This window comes from Scyliorhinus canicula, chromosome 8 (assembly GCF_902713615.1).
Source record: "Scyliorhinus canicula chromosome 8, sScyCan1.1, whole genome shotgun sequence".
In the NCBI taxonomy this organism is placed as follows: Eukaryota; Metazoa; Chordata; class Chondrichthyes; order Carcharhiniformes; family Scyliorhinidae; genus Scyliorhinus; species Scyliorhinus canicula.
This window is the reverse complement of record NC_052153.1, coordinates 113,460,646-113,479,413: the sequence shown is the minus strand read 5'-3', so window position 1 is coordinate 113,479,413 and position 18,768 is coordinate 113,460,646. Positions and strand designations below refer to the sequence as shown.

At 47.8% G+C, this 18,768-nt stretch overlaps 1 protein-coding gene across 1 annotated transcript in view; it reads left to right on the top strand.

The window, feature by feature from the left end:
• Positions 1-18,768, top strand: part of LOC119970452 (3'-5' RNA helicase YTHDC2) — a 173,096-nt gene that overhangs the window by 140,809 nt on the left and 13,519 nt on the right. The window contains 1 exon segment of the mRNA XM_038805078.1: positions 143-325. Coding sequence (XP_038661006.1) covers positions 143-325 — 183 coding nt within the window.

The following is an 18,768-nucleotide window of genomic DNA, read 5'->3' as shown; positions in this document are numbered from 1 at the left end:
GAGTGAAAGAAAATTAGTCAACTGAAACATTCTAAGCATCACTCAATTGGCAACTAATGAGTGAGACAAATCAATTAAAGAGAGGAATAATCAGTAAATTTAAAATGATTTGTATGTGATTAAAAATTATTGTTTTCTTTAGGGCTTTGCCAGAATGATCTCCGAGATAGGGCGGGAGAGAAGCCAGGAGTGGGGCTCTGCTGGGCTAGGAGGAGTCTTCCGAGTGGAATGGATTAGAAAGGAAAGTCTTCCTTTCCAATATGCTCACCACCTGTTAAACCCATGGAATGATAATAAAAAAGTGCAGATAAGCAGAGATGGACAGGTATGTTGTTAACGTCCCGTGTGTGCACAAAAAGTGCTTTCTCGCAGGAGTTTTTCCTGCAAAAGTATAATACTTTTGTATCAGCTTAATTTTGTTCGCTGAGATGAATTTCTTGATAAAAAATATATTTTTTAAAAATTGTATATATAAATCTTTGTACCTGTCTGTTGTTTTGGAGGACAAATAGTTTAATCAGTTATTTAGATGTGAAATCTACATGAGGGCTTTAAGAACTGAGCTAATTGTTACCTCAGCTGCTCAGCCACCCTCGGCGGAATTCTCCTTTGCTGAGATTAAGTGTGACCGCCGGGGCAGGATTCATGAACTTCTAGACAGCAAAACTGGCGCCGCACCTGGACCGATTCAGCGACCGTTGAGGGGCTAGCACCCGCCCCATGTGGAACATAATCGATTCCAATGAAAAAGGGTGCGGGATTCACTGGGTTCGCGATTGACACTCAGGAGGCTGACAAGCTGCAGTTACATGTACACACTTCATTCCCCACACAGTCAACAAGATGGCAGTGAGGAAAGTGGCACCCCATTTTAAGGACATCAAGCTTGAGACCCTGCTGGAAGCCGTGGAGGAGAGGCAGGCTACACTGTAACCCGCCCAGGAAGGAGGCTGCCAGCTGTCACCATTTGACGTGCCTGGGTGCAGGTGGCAGAGGTGGTCAGCGCCGTCAGCAACACTGTCAGGACTGGCCAGCAATGCAGGAAAAAACTGCGCTACCTCCTCAGGTTGGCCAGGGTGATTAGGCAGCACCATGCCCCTGGCATCAAACTCCGTCCCACACCCCCATAGCCCTCCCCCCCCCCCCCCCCCCCCCCCTCACCAGGAGGGCGGCTGAATCCCCACCCTACAACGCATGCCGGCACCCCCACCGGCCGTCATTGCTGGGTGTCCTGGCCACTCAAGTCAGCAGCTACCCACCCCCTGGGCTGTATGCATCTGACTGTCTGACATTGTTCGTTTTCTGATTTTCCATCACAGCTGTCTCCCACATCTTCCACCATCCCAGAAACACCTTGGTGGGCATTTTAGTGAAGAGGTTCCTGGGGCACTATCTGGTGTGCACCTCACAGCTGCTCAGCTACAGCAGGTGGAGGTATGAATAGTAGGAACAGTTGGAGGGTAGGCTGACCCCAGAGATTAACTGCCTTCCAGACGGGATTCGGGCTTCTGGAACAGACAGTCCCATCGATTGTGGAAATGCAGTTGAAAAGCCAGTACTGCATGAGGGGTTATCAACGAGCATCCAGCACCTTAAGGCGCAGTTGGAGGAGTCCAACTGTGTTCAGGAACACAAGGTAATGCTGACCATGCAGGGTTGATGTCCGCGGTGAAGGCCTTGGGGGCGAGGGTTTCACCCGTGGATCAGCACGTTCAAGGCCTGGGGCAATCTCTGCAGGCAGTGGCTGAGGCCCAGGACTGGGCTGCCCTCTCAGGCAACCATGTGCCAGAGACATCTGGACATTGCAGTGGCGCTCCTGAGTGTGGCCCAGTCCCAGTAGATCATGGCTGAGAGCGTCAGAGGTCCCGGAGAATACCTTATCAGGCCCGCTAATGATATTGTAATGAACTCCAATTGGCTTTATTGGTTGGCCAATTGGAGTATGAGCTCGCTCACTGATAGCTCATTGAGGGGGCCCATATAATCACCTGTGTAGGCTTTGTGAGCCAGTCTTAAGTTGACTGGACTGCTAGCAGCACTGTTTGTAGTTGCTCCTGTAATATCGTTATTGTAAATAAATATTGGTGTGGTGACGGAACTCCTGCCTCCTGTGGATTACTACAGATATGCCAATGACTTTTACTGTATGTGCGGAGTAGAATGCATTGACGCTGCTGTCAAGGCATCAGAGAATTTTGATTTGGCATGAAACGGTGCCCGCCACTATTTCACGCCAAACTGATTCTCCGCCCAATTGCGTTTCCCGATTCCAGCATCAGCCAATAGAGAAACCTGTCCCCTATTTTTGAACATCTGCATGCTATGTTCCTGTAATGTCAATGTCAGTTTGTCATTATTCCATTCTTTAAAAGATACATTTTCTGCAGAAAACAACTTTTATTATAACTTGTACTGGGAGGCAGTGGACTTTAGATTAGAAGTAATCCTTTTCTCAGAACTATAATCAACCTGAAATGGAAGGAACAAGCAAGGTAAGGGAAAATACTGCACCAACAGGACTGGCACCCAGGTCATGCTTATTCAGGTGCAACTCCAGTGAAATAAGACATTTTGTTTCGGAATCAATTGAGCAATATTTCAAAGCCACTATATTGTGCTGCCAGCTGCATCTCAAAACTTATCTCAAATCAGCCTGCATCATAGTACAGCATGCAGATGTTCCAAAATAGGGGGCAGGCTTCTCCATCGGCTGATGCTAGAATCGGATTTGATCAGCCAATCGTTGAACATATGACTCCATAACTAGCATTGCACCGACTCTGAAATACATACACAAAGTTGTTCAATTGTGTTGGAAGCAAAAAGCCTTTTTGGACTGATGGTAACATCCTGTTAATAGGAAATACCCCTTGCGTGTAAACTCTTGGATGTTAGATCTACTTACCGTTGCGATTCTGTGATTTGGCAACACTCGCTGAGCAATCCTGAGTGCGCGAATAGCTACACTAACAACCAAGCTTGTAACATAACTCATTTATACTTGTTAGAAATGGCATACATTTATAAACAGACGTTCACTGCAAACAAAAGGAATATGTTCAAGCCTTTTACCTTTTTGGAATTATCAGCAAGCTAAATTGAAAGAAGTACGCAAAATCACTTAGTGTGTTTGGGGCCTTGGAGCATGAGGAGAGAGGAAGTAAAAGGCAAGTTTACATCTCCTGTGTTTACATGAAAAGGTACTGTGGAAGGCAATGAGATGTTGAAATTAGTAGAGGAGTAGACCAGAGTATACTGGACAGACCGATTGGTCCCTTTGGAATGCTGGGAGAGGAAGATGTGTTTAATGGTGACATCACGCTAAAGACGACGGAAATGGATGATGACCCGTTGAATACATTAGCTGACAGAAGATGAAGACATTGTTGTGTCGTTCTGTGAACGGGAGATAAGAGTATAGTGCAGGAAATTATGGTGAAGGACCCGGTGCTCAACAGGAGGAAGGGCATCCAACAGAGGCCAGTAGTCAGAAGTGATGGAGGAGGATTCTGGGGAAGTCGGCTTGTTCACCACAACTGAGAAGGGGATCGCAGTAAAGCCCCAAACATTATATTGCTGTTGTCATGAGAAAGCCGCTTTAAGAATGTTTGGCTGCTCATGGTTACTGCAGTGATGTCAGAGTGTGGGTGGAGCTGAGCTCTGCTCTGTTTTTTTCGTTTCACTTTGAGAAAAGCTTGGGTGTCTGTGTTTATGTGGTTTCGTTTTCGGTTTTGGAGCTGAAGCCAGACAAAGCAGGTGTACTGTTGATCTCTCTGCCATGAAAAGACTATCTATTGATCAGGTGGTGATTTCAGAATTATAAATGTTCTTAGTAGTGAATATAAACCTGATGTGCTTATGTTAAAAGGTGTGTCTTTTGTCTTCTGGATGTTGTTTGGGAAGTTATTAAGGATTACTTAGTGTTGTATTCTTTGGGGGTTGTATTTTAATTGATGGTTGCTAAGATGTTCACTATGTTTTAAAAAGGTTAACTTGAGTTCATAGAATAAACATTGTTTTGCTTTAAAAAATACTTTTCCATTTCTACTGTACCACACCTGTAGAGGTGGGCCGTGTGCTCCCCAAAGCACAATCTATTAAAAGTTGTGGGTCAGGTGAACTCCATGATACACCTTGGGGTTCTCTAAACTCTGGCCCACAACACTGTATATAACTGATATAACATTACTACAAGTAACAGTGAAACAGAATACCCGGAGATCTTGTTTATCATGGATGGGGACTTCAACCAAGCCCATCTCAAGAGTATATTGCCAAAATTCCACCAACACACCTGTCCCACCAGGGACCCCAACATCCTTGACCACTGCTGCACAAACATCAAAGGCACCTAACGATCAATTCCCTGACTGCACTTCGGAAAATCGGACCACAAGACGGTGCTCCTTCTCCCGGCATATAAACAGAAACTTAAGCTAGAGAATCCGATTAAGAAGGTCGTGCAATTCTGTTCCAAGGCAATGGAAGAGCTCCTACGTGACTGCTTGGAGGCAGTGGACTGGTCCATATTCAAGAATTCAGGCGAGTATGCCACTGCCGTCACACACATCATCAGTCAGTTTGTCGAAGATTGTGTGCCAAAGAAGGTAGTATGTGAGTTCCCCAGCTGGAAACCACGGATTAACCAGGAGATCTATTTCCTACAAAAGTTTGGGTCTGAGGCGTTCAAGACAGGCGGCCCTGACCTATGCGAGAAATCTAGGTACGACCTCCGCAAATCCATCAGGGACCCAAAAGACAATGCCAAACTAAGCTAGAGTCACAAACTAACAACACCAGCTCTGGTCGGTTGTGGCAAGGCTTAAACAATATAATGGGCAACAAAGCAAATCCGAGTAGAATCTGGCAACAGAGCACCCCTCTGAACTCAATGTGGTCTTCTGCTCGTTTTGAGCAGGAAGCCAACAAACCGTTGTCAACTGCCCAAACAGCCTCGGACACACCCATACCCACCGTCACAGCCTCAGAAGTCAGATCGGCTTCCTTGAAAGTAAACCCATGGACTACAACTGGTCCTAACTGAATCCCTGGTCGTACACTCCGGTCCTGTGCGGACCAAATTGGTGGGTGTGCTTGCAGACAATTTCAACCTCTCTCTACTCCGTTACGAGGTTGCTACCTGTTTCAAGAAGACCACTATCATGCCACTGCCAAACAAGGGGGGGTTTAAACTAATTCAGCAGGGGCATGGGAACCTGGATTGTAGTTTTGGGGTACGGGAGATTGAGAGTATAGAGGTCAGGAGCACAGATTTGACTTCGCAGGAGGGTGCCAGTGTTCAGGTAGGTGGTTTGAAGTGTGTCTACTTCAATGCCAGGAGTATACGAAATAAGGTAGGGGAACTGGCAGCATGGGTTAGTACCTGGGACTTTGAGGTTGTGGCCATTTCAGAGACATGGATAGAGCAGGGACAGGAATGGTTGTTGCAGGTTCCGGGGTTTAGGTGTTTTAGTAAGCTCAGAGAAGGGGGCAAAAGAGGGGGAGGTGTGGCGCTGCTAGTCAAGGACAGTATTACGGTGGCGGAAAGGATGCTAGATGGGGACTCTTCTTCCGAGGTAGTATGGGCTGAGGTTAGAAACAGGAAAGGAGAGGTCACCCTGTTGGGAGTTTTCTATAGGCCACCTAATAGTTCTAGGGATGTAGAGGAAAGGATGGCGAAGATGATTCTGGAAAAGAGCGAAAGTAACAGGGTAGTTGTTATGGGAGACTTTACTTTCCAAATATTGACTGGAAAAGATATAGGTTCGAGTACATTAGATGGGTCATTCTTTGTACAATGTGTGCAGGAGGGTTTCCTGATACAATATGTTGACAGGCCAACAAGAGGCGAGGCCACATTGGATTTGGTTTTGGGTAATGAACCAGGCCAGGTGTTAGATCTGGAGGTAGGTGAGCACTTTGGAAACAGTGACCACAATTCGGTGACCTTTACATTAGTGATGGAAAGGGATAAGTATACCCCGCAGGGCAAGAGTTATAGCCGGGGGAAGGGTAATTATGATGCCATTAGACATGACTTAGGATATGTTGGTTGGAGAAGTAGGCTGCAAGGGTTGAGCACACTGGATATGTGGAGCTTGTTCAAGGAACAGCTATTGCATGTTCTTGATAAGTACGTACCAGTCAGGCAGGGAGGAAGGGGTCGAGCGAGGGAACCGTGGTTTACCAAAGAAGTGGAATCTCTTGTTAAGAGGAAGAAGGAGGCCTATGTGAAGATGAGGCGTGAAGTTTCAGTTGGGGCGCTTGATAGTTACAAGGAAGCAAGGAAGGATCTAAGAGAGAGCTGAGACGAGCAAGGAGGGGACATGAGAAGTCTTTGGCAGGTAGGATCAAGGAAAACCCAAAAGCTTTCTATAGGTATGTCAGGAATAAAAGAATGACTAGGGTAAGAGTAGGGCCAGTCAAGGACAGTGGTGGGAAGTTGTGTGTGGAGGCTGAGGAGATAAGCGAGATACTAAATGAATACTTTTCGTCAGTATTCACTCAAGAAAAAGATAATATTGTGGAGGAGAATGCTGAGACCCAGGCTATTAGAATAGATGGCATTGAGGTGCGTAGGGAAGAAGTGTTGGCAATTCTGGACAAGGTGAAAATAGATAAGTCCCCGGGGCCGGATGGGATTTATCCTAGGATTCTCTGGGAAGCCAGGGAAGAGATTGCTGAGCCTTTGGCTTTGATTTTTAGGTCATCATTGGCTACAGGAATAGTGCCAAAGGACTGGAGGATAGCAAATGTGGTCCCTTTGTTCAAGAAGGGGAGTAGAGATAACCCCGGTAACTATAGGCCGGTGAGCCTAACGTCTGTGGTGGGTAAAGTCTTGGAGAGGATTATAAAAGATACGATTTATAATCATCTAGATAGGAATAATATGATTAGGGACAGTCAGCATGGTTTTGTGAAGGGTAGGTCATGCCTCACAAACCTTATCGAGTTCTTTGAGAAGGTGACTGAACAGGTGGACGAGGGTAGAGCAGTTGATGTGGTGTATATGGATTTCAGTAAAGCGTTTGATAAGGTTCCCCAGGGTCGGCTATTGCAGAAAATACTGAGGCTGGGGATTGAGGGTGATTTAGAGATGTGGATCAGAAATTGGCTAGTTGAAAGAAGACAGAGGGTGGTGGTTGATGGCAAATGTTCAGAATGGAGTTCAGTTTACGAGTGGCGTACCACAAGGATCTGTTCTGGGCCGTTGCTGTTTTGTCATTTTATAAATGACCTAGAGGAGGGCACAGAAGGTTGGGTGAGTAAATTTGCTGAATAAGCTGCAGAGCTGGGCTGAGAGGTGGCAAATGGAGTTTAATGTAGAGAAGTGTGAGGTGATTCACTTTGGAAAGAATAACAGGAATGCGGAATATTTGGCTAATGGTAAAATTCTTGGCAGTGTGGATGAGCAGAGGGATCTCGGTGTCCATGTACATAGATCCCTGAAAGTTGTCACCCAGGTTGATAGGGTTGTGAAGAAGGCCTATGGTGTGTTGACCTTTATTGGTAGAGAGATTGAGTTCCGGAGCCATGAGGTCATGTTGCAGCTGTACAAAACTCTGGTACGGGCGCATTTGGAGTATTGCGTACAGTTCTGGTCGCCTCATTATAGGAAGGACGTGGAAGCTTTGGAACGGGTGCAGAGGAGATTTACCAGGATGTTGCCTGGTATGGAGGGAAAATCTTATGAGGAAAGGCTGATGGACTTGAGGTTGTTTTCATTAGAGAGAAGAAGGTTAAGATGTGACCTAATAGAGGCATACAAAATGATCAGAGGGTTAGATAGGGTGGACAGTGAGAGCCTTCTCCCGCGGATGGAGGTGGCTATCACGAGGGGACATAGCCTTAAATTGAGGGGTAATAGATATAGGACAGACGTCAGAGGTAGGTTTTTTAAGCAAAGAGTGGTGAGGCCGTGGAATGCCCTACCTGCAACAGTAGTGAACTCGCCAACGTTGAGGGCATTTAAAAGTTTATTGGATAAGCATATGGATGATAATGGCATAGTGTAGGATAGATGGCCTTTAGTTTTTGACTTCCCATGTCGGTGCAACATCGTGGGCCGAAGGGCCTGTACTGCGCTGTATTGTTCTATGTTCTAAGAGCCAGGCAATGTGGCTCAATGACTACTGTCCGGTGGCCTTGACATCTATCATTATGAAGTGCTTCAAGAGGTTGGTCATGAGACACATCGATGCCATACTTCCCAAAATGCCTTAATCCATTGCAGTTTGCATACCGGCCCTACACTCATCCCTGAAGCATCTTGACAATAAGGACGCTCATGTCAGATTCCTGTTCATTGACTACAGCTCCCACTTCAACACCATAATCCCAGACAAGCTCATATCCAAACTTCAAAACCTAGGTTTTTGTTCCTCCCTCTGCAACTGGATCCTCGACTTCCTGACCCATAGACCACAATCAGTAATTTAGACATCTCTTCCACAATAGTCCTGAATACCGGGGCCCCGCAAGGCTGCGTACTTATCCCCCGACTATACTCCCTATTGTACTCCCTATACAAACACGACTGTGTGGCAAAATTTACCTCCAACTTCATTAGTTTGCTCATGACACAATCGTGGTGGGTCGGATCTTGAACAACAATGAGTCATGGTACAGGAGGGAGATCGAGAACCTAGTGGCGTGGTGCAACGACAACAATCTCACCCTCAATGTGAGCAAAATTAGGGAGTTGGTCAGTGACTTCAAGAAGCAAAATGTCATACGTACCCCTGTATGCTTAGGTGGAGATGGTTGACCGCTTCAAATTCCTTGGCATACACATCACCAACAATCTGTCCTGATCCACCCACGTCGATGCTACAACCACAAAAGCACAATCGCGCCTTTACTTTCTGAGGAAATTAAGGAATTACGGCATGTCCACACTGACTCATGCCAACTTTTACAGATGCACCATAGAAAGCACCCCATCTGGCTGCATCACAGCCTGGAATGGCAACTGCTCGGCCCAAGACACAAGAAACTGCAGTGGGCCGTGAACACAGCCCAGTCGATTATACAAACCCGTCTCCCATCCATTGGCTCTGTCAACACCACCCGCTGTCTTAGGAAAGCGGACAGCACAATCAAAGACCCCTCCCATCTGGGTTATTCTCTCCTCCAACCTCTTCCATCGGGCAGAATATACAAAAGTCTGAGAACACGCACTAACCAATTCAAAAGCAAATCTTTCCCGCTGTTACCAGACTACTGAATGACCCTCTTAAGGCCTGAACTGACCTCTCTACGCATCTTCTCTACTGTTGTAGCATATACTCCGTATACTTCACCCAATGTCTGTGTATTTACATTGTGTATTTATTGTATGCCCTATGTTTTTCATCTATGGAACGATCTGCCTGGACTGTACGCAGAACAATACTTTTCACTCTACCTCGGTACACATGACCAATCTAAATCTAATCTGTTTCCATCCTTCCCCCCTCCTCAAACCAAAGAGAGAGAGAGGCTGTAAAGGTAATTGTTTGTGGCTTTGAAACATCAGAGCCTCAGCAGAGTGCATCATCTTGATCAATAACGATGGCAGGGTCTCTTGGAAAGCTTGGTGATGCACATGCCCGGAGCCCAGAGAGAAGCACAGCCTCCTCCTGATGTCAGAGTGCTAACCCAGGAGAAGACTTTTTTAAAAATTCAATTCAGTCTTCCTGCCTGAAGCGAGGTAGAGAGCAGGTCACGCACCCCGAACGCTGACGTCACGTGCTTTGGGCACGATTGCAATTCCTCCATTTTGTCAGCAGGAAACAAACAACAGGACTGTAAATTTTAAAATTGATCGTTTTGTAATAAGGAAGAGAGGGCTAGAGACACGAACAGTCCAGGATCTCACAACTAATCCTGCTGGAGAGAGTGGCTCAGGAGAATCCACAGCAGGAAAAAGCAGTTGTGTGAGCTGCCAGGAGAGTCCACAATAGGATAAAGTAGTGGTGGTGTGAGCTGTCCAGGAGAGTCCACAACAGAACAAAACAGTGCTGTTGTGAGCTCCGAGGCCTCTGGTGAATAGCCCATTAAGAAGCAGCTGAAATCAGGCACAAAGCAGTAGGTAGACGATTTTTTTAAGGTATGGTTTTATTAATTGTGCCAATGCAAATCAGGATGCAAGGCCCATGTGCGTTATATACAGGGAAGTGCTGGCAAATGAAAGTTTAAAACCCTCAAAACTTCAAAGGCATTTGACAACTAAGCATGGCGAGTTTGAGGACAAACCTCTTTTTTTTTCAAAGGATGTAACGAGAACTTAAATAGTCGGCTGAAGGCCTCAGCAGAAATGTTACATTGAATGACAAAGTACAATTTGCTTCTTACATGGTAGCTTACCGTGTAGCTCAAGAGAAAATGCCCCACACTATAGCAGAGAGATTAATTCTCCCTTCAGCATTAGATCTAGTTCATACGGCTAGGCAGAAGCTGGTCGACTCCATACTGGAGGTAGACCGTAAATACTCCGAGGCCCCGACCGTAGAGCTCCTGGCGGAGAGAAAAGAATTACAAAGGAACTTGACCTGCTCTCCACCAGGAAAGCAGTACACCAACTCCGCCAGGCACGCGGGGCCCTGTACGAACACGGAGACAAAGCCAGCCGCCTGTTGGCACACCAGCTGAGAAAGCAGGCAGCCAGCAGAGAAATTGCGCAAATCAGAGGTACAAGAGGCACGTGGGAAACAGAACCAGAGAGGATTAACGAAACCTTCAAGGCCTTCTACCAAGAGCTGTACACCTCAGAGCCCCCAACGGGGAAGGCTGGGATGAACCGGTTTCTTGATGGACTGGACATACCAGTCGTGGGAGAGGGCAGAAAACGGGATCTGGAAGCACCACTAGCACTGGGAGAGATCATGGAGAGCATGAGCTCCATGCAGACGGGGAAGGCGCCGGGACCGGACGGATTCCCGGCGGACTTCTACAAAAAATTTGCGACAGCACCTGCGGGAGATGTTCACAGACTCGCTAGCTAGGGGCACACTGCCACCCACGTTAGCACAGGCCTCAATCTCGCTGATACCTAAGAAAGACAAAGACCCAACGGAATGTGGGTCATACAGACCCATATCTCTCTGAACGCAGACGCCAAAATACTGGCCAAAATCCTAGCCAAAAGGCTAGAAGACTGTGTACCTGAGGTGGTCACAGAGGACCAAACGGGCTTCGTCAAAGGTAGACAGCTTACCGCGAACATCAGGCGCCTGCTGAACGTGATAATGACCCCCTCCGGGGAGAGAACAGAAGAGGTGATCGTCTCCCTGGACGCAGAAAAGGCCTTCGACAGAGTCGAATGGAAATACCTCATAGAGGTACTGGAGCGGTTCGGGCTTGGAACAGGGTTCACTGCTTGGGTAAAGCTCCTATACAACGCTCCCATGGCGAGTGTATGGACCAACAATACCAACTCCCAATACTTCCAGCTGCACAGGGGCACCAGACAAGGATGCCCACTGTCCCCGCTGCTGTTCGCACTAGCAATCGAACCACTAGCAATCGCGCTCAGGGCAGCAAAAAATTGGGAGGGGGATCCGAAGGGGAGGTAGAGAGCAGAGTCTCACTCTATGCGGATGATCTGCTCCTCTATATCTCGGACCCACAAAGCAGCATGGACGGAATCATCGCGCTCCTGAAAGAGTTTGGAGCCTTCTCGGGATCCACAAATGGAACCTCACCAGCCTGACGGAGGAAGTTAAAAAGGACCTGCAAAGATGGAACACACTCCCGCTCTCCCTCGCGGGGAGAGTCCAGACGATCAAAATGAACGTACTGCCCAGGTTCCTCTTCCTGTTTAGATCCATTCCGATCTACATCCCCAAGGCCTTTTTCAAAGCACTGGACAAACTTATCATGGCGTTCGTATAGAACATAGAACATAGAACGATACAGCGCAGTACAGGCCCTTCGGCCCTCGATGTTGCACCGACATGGAAAAAATCTAAAGGCCATCTAACCTACACTATGCCCTTATCATCCATATGCTTATCCAATAATTTTTAAATGCCCTCAATGTTGGCATGTTCACTACTGTTGCAGGTAGGGCATTCCACGGCCTCACCACTCTTTGCGTAAAAAACCCACCTCTGACCTCTGTCCTATATCTATTACCCCTCAATTTAAGGCTATGTCCCCTCGTGCTAGCCACCTCCATCCGCGGGAGAAGGCTCTCGCTGTCCACCCTATCTAACCCTCTGATCATTTTGTATGCCTCTATTAAGTCACCTCTTAACCTTCTTCTCTCTAACGAAAACAACCTCAAGTCCATCAGCCTTTCCTCATAAGATTTTCCCTCCATACCAGGCAACATCCTGGTAAATCTCCTCTGCACCCGTTCCAAAGCTTCCACGTCCTTCCTATAATGAGGCGACCAGAACTGTACGCAATACTCCAAATGCGGCCGTACTAGAGTTTTGTACAACTGCAACATGACCTCATGGCTCCGGAACTCAATCCCTCTACCAATAAAGGCCAACACACCATAGGCCTTCTTCACAACCCTATCAACCTGGGTGGCAACTTTCAGGGATCTATGTACATGGACACCGAGATCCCTCTGCTCATCCACACTACCAAGAATTTTACCATTAGCCAAATATTCCGCATTTCTGTTATTCTTTCCAAAGTGAATCACCTCACACTTCTCCACATTAAACTCCATTTGCCACCTCTCAGCCCAGCTCTGCAGCCTATCTATGTCCCTCTGTAACCTGCAACATCCTTCCGCACTGTCTACAACTCCACCGACTTTAGTGTCGTCTGCAAATTTACTCACCCATCCTTCTGCGCCCTCCTCTAGGTCATTTATAAAAATGACAAACAGCAACGGCCCCAGAACAGATCCTTGTGGTACGCCACTCGTAACTGAACTCCATTCTGAACATTTCCCATCAACTACCACTCTCTGTCTTCTTTCAACTAGCCAATTTCTGATCCACATCTCTAAATCACCCTCAATCCCCAGCCTCCGTATTTTCTGCAATAGACGACCGTGGGGAACCTTATCAAACGCTTTAACTGAAATCCATATACACCACATCAACTGCTCTACCCTCGTCTACCTGTTCAGTCACCTTCTCAAAGAACTCGATAAGGTTTGTGAGGCATGACCTACCCTTCACAAAACCATGCTGACTGTCCCTAATCATATTATTCCTATCTAGATGATTATAAATCGTATCTTTTATAATCCTCTCCAAGACTTTACCCACCACAGACGTTAGGCTCACCGGCCTATAGTTACCGGGGTTATCTCTACTCCCCTTCTTGAACAAAGGGACCACATTTGCTATCCTCCAGTCCTCTGGCACTATTCCTGTAGCCAATGATGACCTAAAAATCAAAGCCAAAGGCTCAGCAATCTCTTCCCTGGCTTCCCAGAGAATCCTAGGATAAATCCCATCCGGCCCCGGGGACTTATCTATTTTCACCTTGTCCAGAATTGCCAACACTTCTTCCCTACGCACCTCAATGCCATCTATTCTATTAGCCTGGGTCTCAGCATTCTCCTCCACAATATTATCTTTTTCTTGAGTGAATACTGACGAAAAGTATTCATTTAGTATCTCGCTTATCTCCTCAGCCTCCACACACAACTTCCCACCACTGTCCTTGACTGGCCCTACTCTTACCCTAGTCATTCTTTTATTCCTGACATACCTATAGAAAGCTTTTGGGTTTTCCTTGATCCTACCTGCCAAAGACTTCTCATGTCCCCTCCTTGCTCGTCTCAGCTCTCTCTTTAGATCCTTCCTCGCTTCCTTGTAAATATCAAGCGCCCCAACTGAAACTTCACGCCTCATCTTTACATAGGCCTCCTTCTTCCTCTTAACAAGAGATTCCACTTCTTTGGTAAACCACGGTTCCCTCGCTCGACCCCTTCCTCCCTGCCTGACTGGTACGTACTTATCAAGAACATGCAATAGCTGTTCCTTGAACAAACTCCACATATCCAGTGTGCCCAACCCTTGCAGCCTACTTCTCCAACCAACACATCCTAAGTCATGTCTAATGGCATCATAATTGCCCTTCCCCCAGCTATAACTCTTGCCCTGCGGGGTATACTTATCCCTTTCCATCACTAACGTAAAGGTCACCGAATTGTGGTCACTGTTTCCAAAGTGCTCACCTACCTCCAGATCTAACACCTGGCCTGGTTCATTACCCAAAACCAAATCCAATGTGGCCTCGCCTCTTGTTGGCCTGTCAACATATTGTGTCAGGAAACCCTCCTGCACACATTGTACAAAGAATGACCCATCTAATGTACTCGAACTATATCTTTTCCAGTCAATATTTGGAAAGTTAAAGTCTCCCATAACAACTACCCTGTTACTTTCGCTCTTTTCCAGAATCATCTTCGCCATCCTTTCCTCTACATCCCTAGAACTATTAGGTGGCCTATAGAAAACTCCCAACAGGGTGACCTCTCCTTTCCTGTTTCTAACCTCAGCCCATACTACCTCAGAAGAAGAGTCCCCATCTAGCATCCTTTCCGCCACCGTAATACTGTCCTTGACTAGCAGCGCCACACCTCCCCCTCTTTTGCCCCCTTCTCTGAACTTACTAAAACACCTAAACCCCGGAACCTGCAACAACCATTCCTGTCCCTGCTCTATCCATGTCTCTGAAATGGCCACAACATCGAAGTCCCAGGTACCAACCCATGCTGCCAGTTCCCCTACCTTATTTCGTATACTCCTGGCATTGAAGTAGACACACTTCAAACCACCTACCTGAACACTGGCACCCTCCTGCGAAGTCAAATCTGTGCTCCTGACCTCTATACTCTCAATCTCCCGTACCCTAAAACTACAATCCAGGTTCCCATGCCCCTGCTGAATTAGTTTAAACCCCCCCAAAGAGCACTAACAAATCTCCCCCCCAGGATATTGGTGCCCCTCAGGTTCAGATGTAGACCATCCTGTCTATAGAGGTCCCACCTTCCCCAGAAAGAGCCCCAGTTATCCAGAAATCTGAATCCCTCCCGCCTGCACCATCCCTGTAGCCACGTGTTTAATTGCTCTCTCTCCCTATTCCTCATCTCACTATCACGTGGCACGGGCAACAACCCAGAGATAACAACTCTGTTTGTTCTCGCTCTGAGCTTCCATCCTAGCTCCCTAAAGGCCTGCCTGACATCCTTGTCCCCTTTCCTACCTATGTCGTTAGTGCCAATGTGGACTACGACTTGGGGCTGCTCCCCCTCCCCCTTAAGGACCCGGAAAACACGATCCGAGACATCACGTACCCTTGCACCTGGGAGGCAACATACCAAACGTGAGTCTCTGTCGCTCCCACAAAATCTCCTATCTGTGCCCCTGACTATTGAGTCCCCAATTACTAATGTTCTACTCCTTTCCCCCCTTCCCTTCTGAGCAACAGGGACAGACTCCGTGCCAGAGGCCCGTACCCCATGGCTTACCCCTGGTAAGTCGTCCCCCCCACAAGTATCCAAAACGGTATACTTGTTACTCAGGGGAACGACCGCAGGGGGTCCCTGCACTGACTGCTTCTTCCCAGTCCCTCTTACAGTTACCCATCTATCTCCAGTCTCTGGTGTAACTATTTCCCTGAAGCTCCTATCTATGACCCCCTCTGCCTCCCGAATGATCCGAAGTTCATCCAGCTCAAGCTCCAGGTCCCTAACACGGTTTTTGAGGAGCTGGAGTTGGGTGCACTTCCCACAGATGAAATCAGCAGGGACACTGACGGCGTCCCTCACCTCAAACATTCTGCAGGAGGAGCATTGTACTGCCTTCCCTGACATCACCTCTAGATTTAAAAAATAACAAGAAAAAGAAAAAGAAAGGAAGAGCTTACCTGATATTACCTCAAACCCTGCTCCCGCTCAAAGGTAAGCAAATTTAAAGGCACTCACTCACCTTCACGACAGGCCCCTGCTCCCGCTTCCCAACCACCGTGGGGTGGGGGGGTTGGTTAGAGGAGGAGGTAGGGTGGGAAACACTCACGAAGTGTTTCGGGTTTAACTGTCACTTGCCAACAGCCTCTCCACAAACCACCTTCAACTTAGGCTGACCGCACTGCACGTATGCAAATTTCCCCAGAACAGCTGATCAGTAGCTCTGCTCTGCTGCCCTCTGCTGGATGATTGCCTTCACTCAAACTCCTCGGGTCCCCTTCGCAGATTCACCTTCAACTTAGGCTGACCGCACTGCACGTATGCAAATTTCCCCAGAACAGCTGATCAGTAGCTCTGCTCTGCTGCCCTCTGCTGGATGATTGCCTTCACTCAAACTCCTCGGGTCCCCTTCGCAGATTCACCTTCAACTTAGGCTGACCGCACTGCACGTATGCAAATTTCCCCAGAACAGCTGATCAGTAGCTCTGCTCTGCTGCCCTCTGCTGGATGATTGCCTTCACTCAAACTCCTCGGGTCCCCTTCGCAGATTCACCTTCAACTTAGGCTGACCGCACTGCACGTATGCAAATTTCCCCAGAACAGCTGATCAGTAGCTCTGCTCTGCTGCCCTCTGCTGGATGTATGGGGGGGTAAAAATGCTAGGATCCCAAAGAAGGTCCTACAAAAAACAAAATCCAGGGGGGGGCTAGCCCTCCCGAATCTACAATTCTACCACTGGGCGGCAACAGCCGAGCGAGTAAGGGGATGGATCCAGGAGCCAGAAGCCGAGTGGGTGCGTGCGGAGGAGGCCTCCTGCATGGGAACCTCCCTCCGGGCCCTCGCCACGGCAGCACTCCCATCCCCACCCAAAAAACACTCCAGCAGCCCAGTGGTGACAGCCACCCTCCGATCCTGGAACCAACTGCGGCAGCAATTTGGCCTGTACAAAATGTCGGACAAGGCTCCCATCTGCAACAACCATAGGTTCAAACCAGCACTGACTGACGCCACCTTCAAAAGGTGGAGGCAGGACGGGGGGGACACTGATAGTCAGGGACCTATACACGGATGACAGGATCGCAACACTGGACGAACTGACAGAGAAATTTCAGCTAGCTGGGGGGAACGAGCTACGGTACCTGCAGTTCAAAAACTTCCCACGAAAGGAGACAAGGACGTACCCACAACCGCCACGACAGACACTACTGGAAGACCTACTGGACGCAAGTATCCTAGAGAAAGGGAACTGTAGTGACATGTATGACCGACTGGTAGATAGGGACGACACCGTACTGGACGCAACAAGAAGGAAATGGGAGGACGACCTGGGGATGGAGATAGGGTGGGGACTCTGGAGCGAAGCACTGCATAGGGTCAACTCCACCTCCACGTGCGCAAGGCTCAGCCTGACGCAACTAAAAGTGGTACATAGAGCCCACTTAACGAGAAACCGTATGAGTAGGTTCTTCCCGGAGGTGGAGGACAGATGTGAGCGGTGCCAAAGAGGCCCGGCCAACCACGCCCACATGTTCTGGTCTTGCCCCAGACTTGTGGAGCACTGGACAGCCTTCTTCGAGGCTATGTCCAAAGTGGTGGGGGTGAGGGTGGAGCCATGCCCGATAGTGGCGGTCTTCAGGGTTTCAGACCAGCCAGATCTATTCCTGGGGAGGAGGGCGGACGCCCTTGCCTTTGCCTCCCTGATCGCCCGCCGTAGAATTCTGTTTGGCTGGCGGTCAGCAGCACCGCCCAGAGCTGCAGACTGGCTGTCCGACCTCTCGGAATCTCTCCAAATGGAGAAAATCAAATTCGCCATCCGAGGGTCGGACGACGGCTTCCACAGAATGTGGGAGCCATTCATGCAACTGTTCCGGGACCTGTTTGTGGCCAACGTACAAGAGGAAGAATAGTCGGGTGGCCAAGAATCGGGGGAAAATGGACGGGAATCGGGGGAAGGTAGCCGGGGGGAGGGGGGGGGGTTACGGGCTCGTTATGGGGGTTTGATGGCAAGCCAAGGCCCAAAACCAAACTATAAATAAATGCCTATAAACATGTGCCTCGGCCATATTGGGGAATGTAAAATATGTATGCTGGCTAAAGGGGGCGGCCACAATTGCTGTTATGAAGATGCTTACCTGTAAATATGTTAAATTTTTGTGTTTTCTTTTTTTTTTCTCTCTAATAATTTGTAATTTGTCATATATAAAATATGAAAACTCAATAAAAAACATTTATAAAAAAAAAGATCTAGTTCATACGGTCATAAATGAGAGGTCCGTTGAAAAAGTGAAATGCATCCCACTTTGTGATAACACAGCGGCTCGCCGGATTTATGATACTGCTGAGAATTTAGAAGCCCAGCTTATTTCTGGTTCAAAATCAGCACAGGAGTTCTCAATACAACTGGATGAAAGTATAGATGTTTCAGATTTTGCAACCTTGCTAGTATACGTTAGGTATGTTTGGCACAATGAATTTGTGGAGGATTTGCTGTTCTACCTGACTTTACCAACCCACTCGACTGTTGCAGAGATTTTTGAACATAGAACATACAGTGCAGAAGGAGGCCATTCGTCCCATCGAGTCTGCACCGAATTGAATAATTTTGTGGTTGGAAAGTGCAGGCTTGTCTGGGTTTGTTGCAGAGGAATCACATGCGATGGAGCAACCAGCATATCTGGGAAAAACCGTGGCATTATAATAAGGATTAAGGAAGCAGCTAGTCAGGACATTGTTTGGAATCATTGTTTTACTCACCATGAGGCATTGGCATCAAAAGGAATTCCATCTGATCTTGAAGTGATATTGAAAGGAATTGTGAAAGTTGTGAATTTCATTAAATGCAGCACACTCAATACCAGACTTTTTGAGACTGTGTTCTGATATCGGGGCTGCACACATAT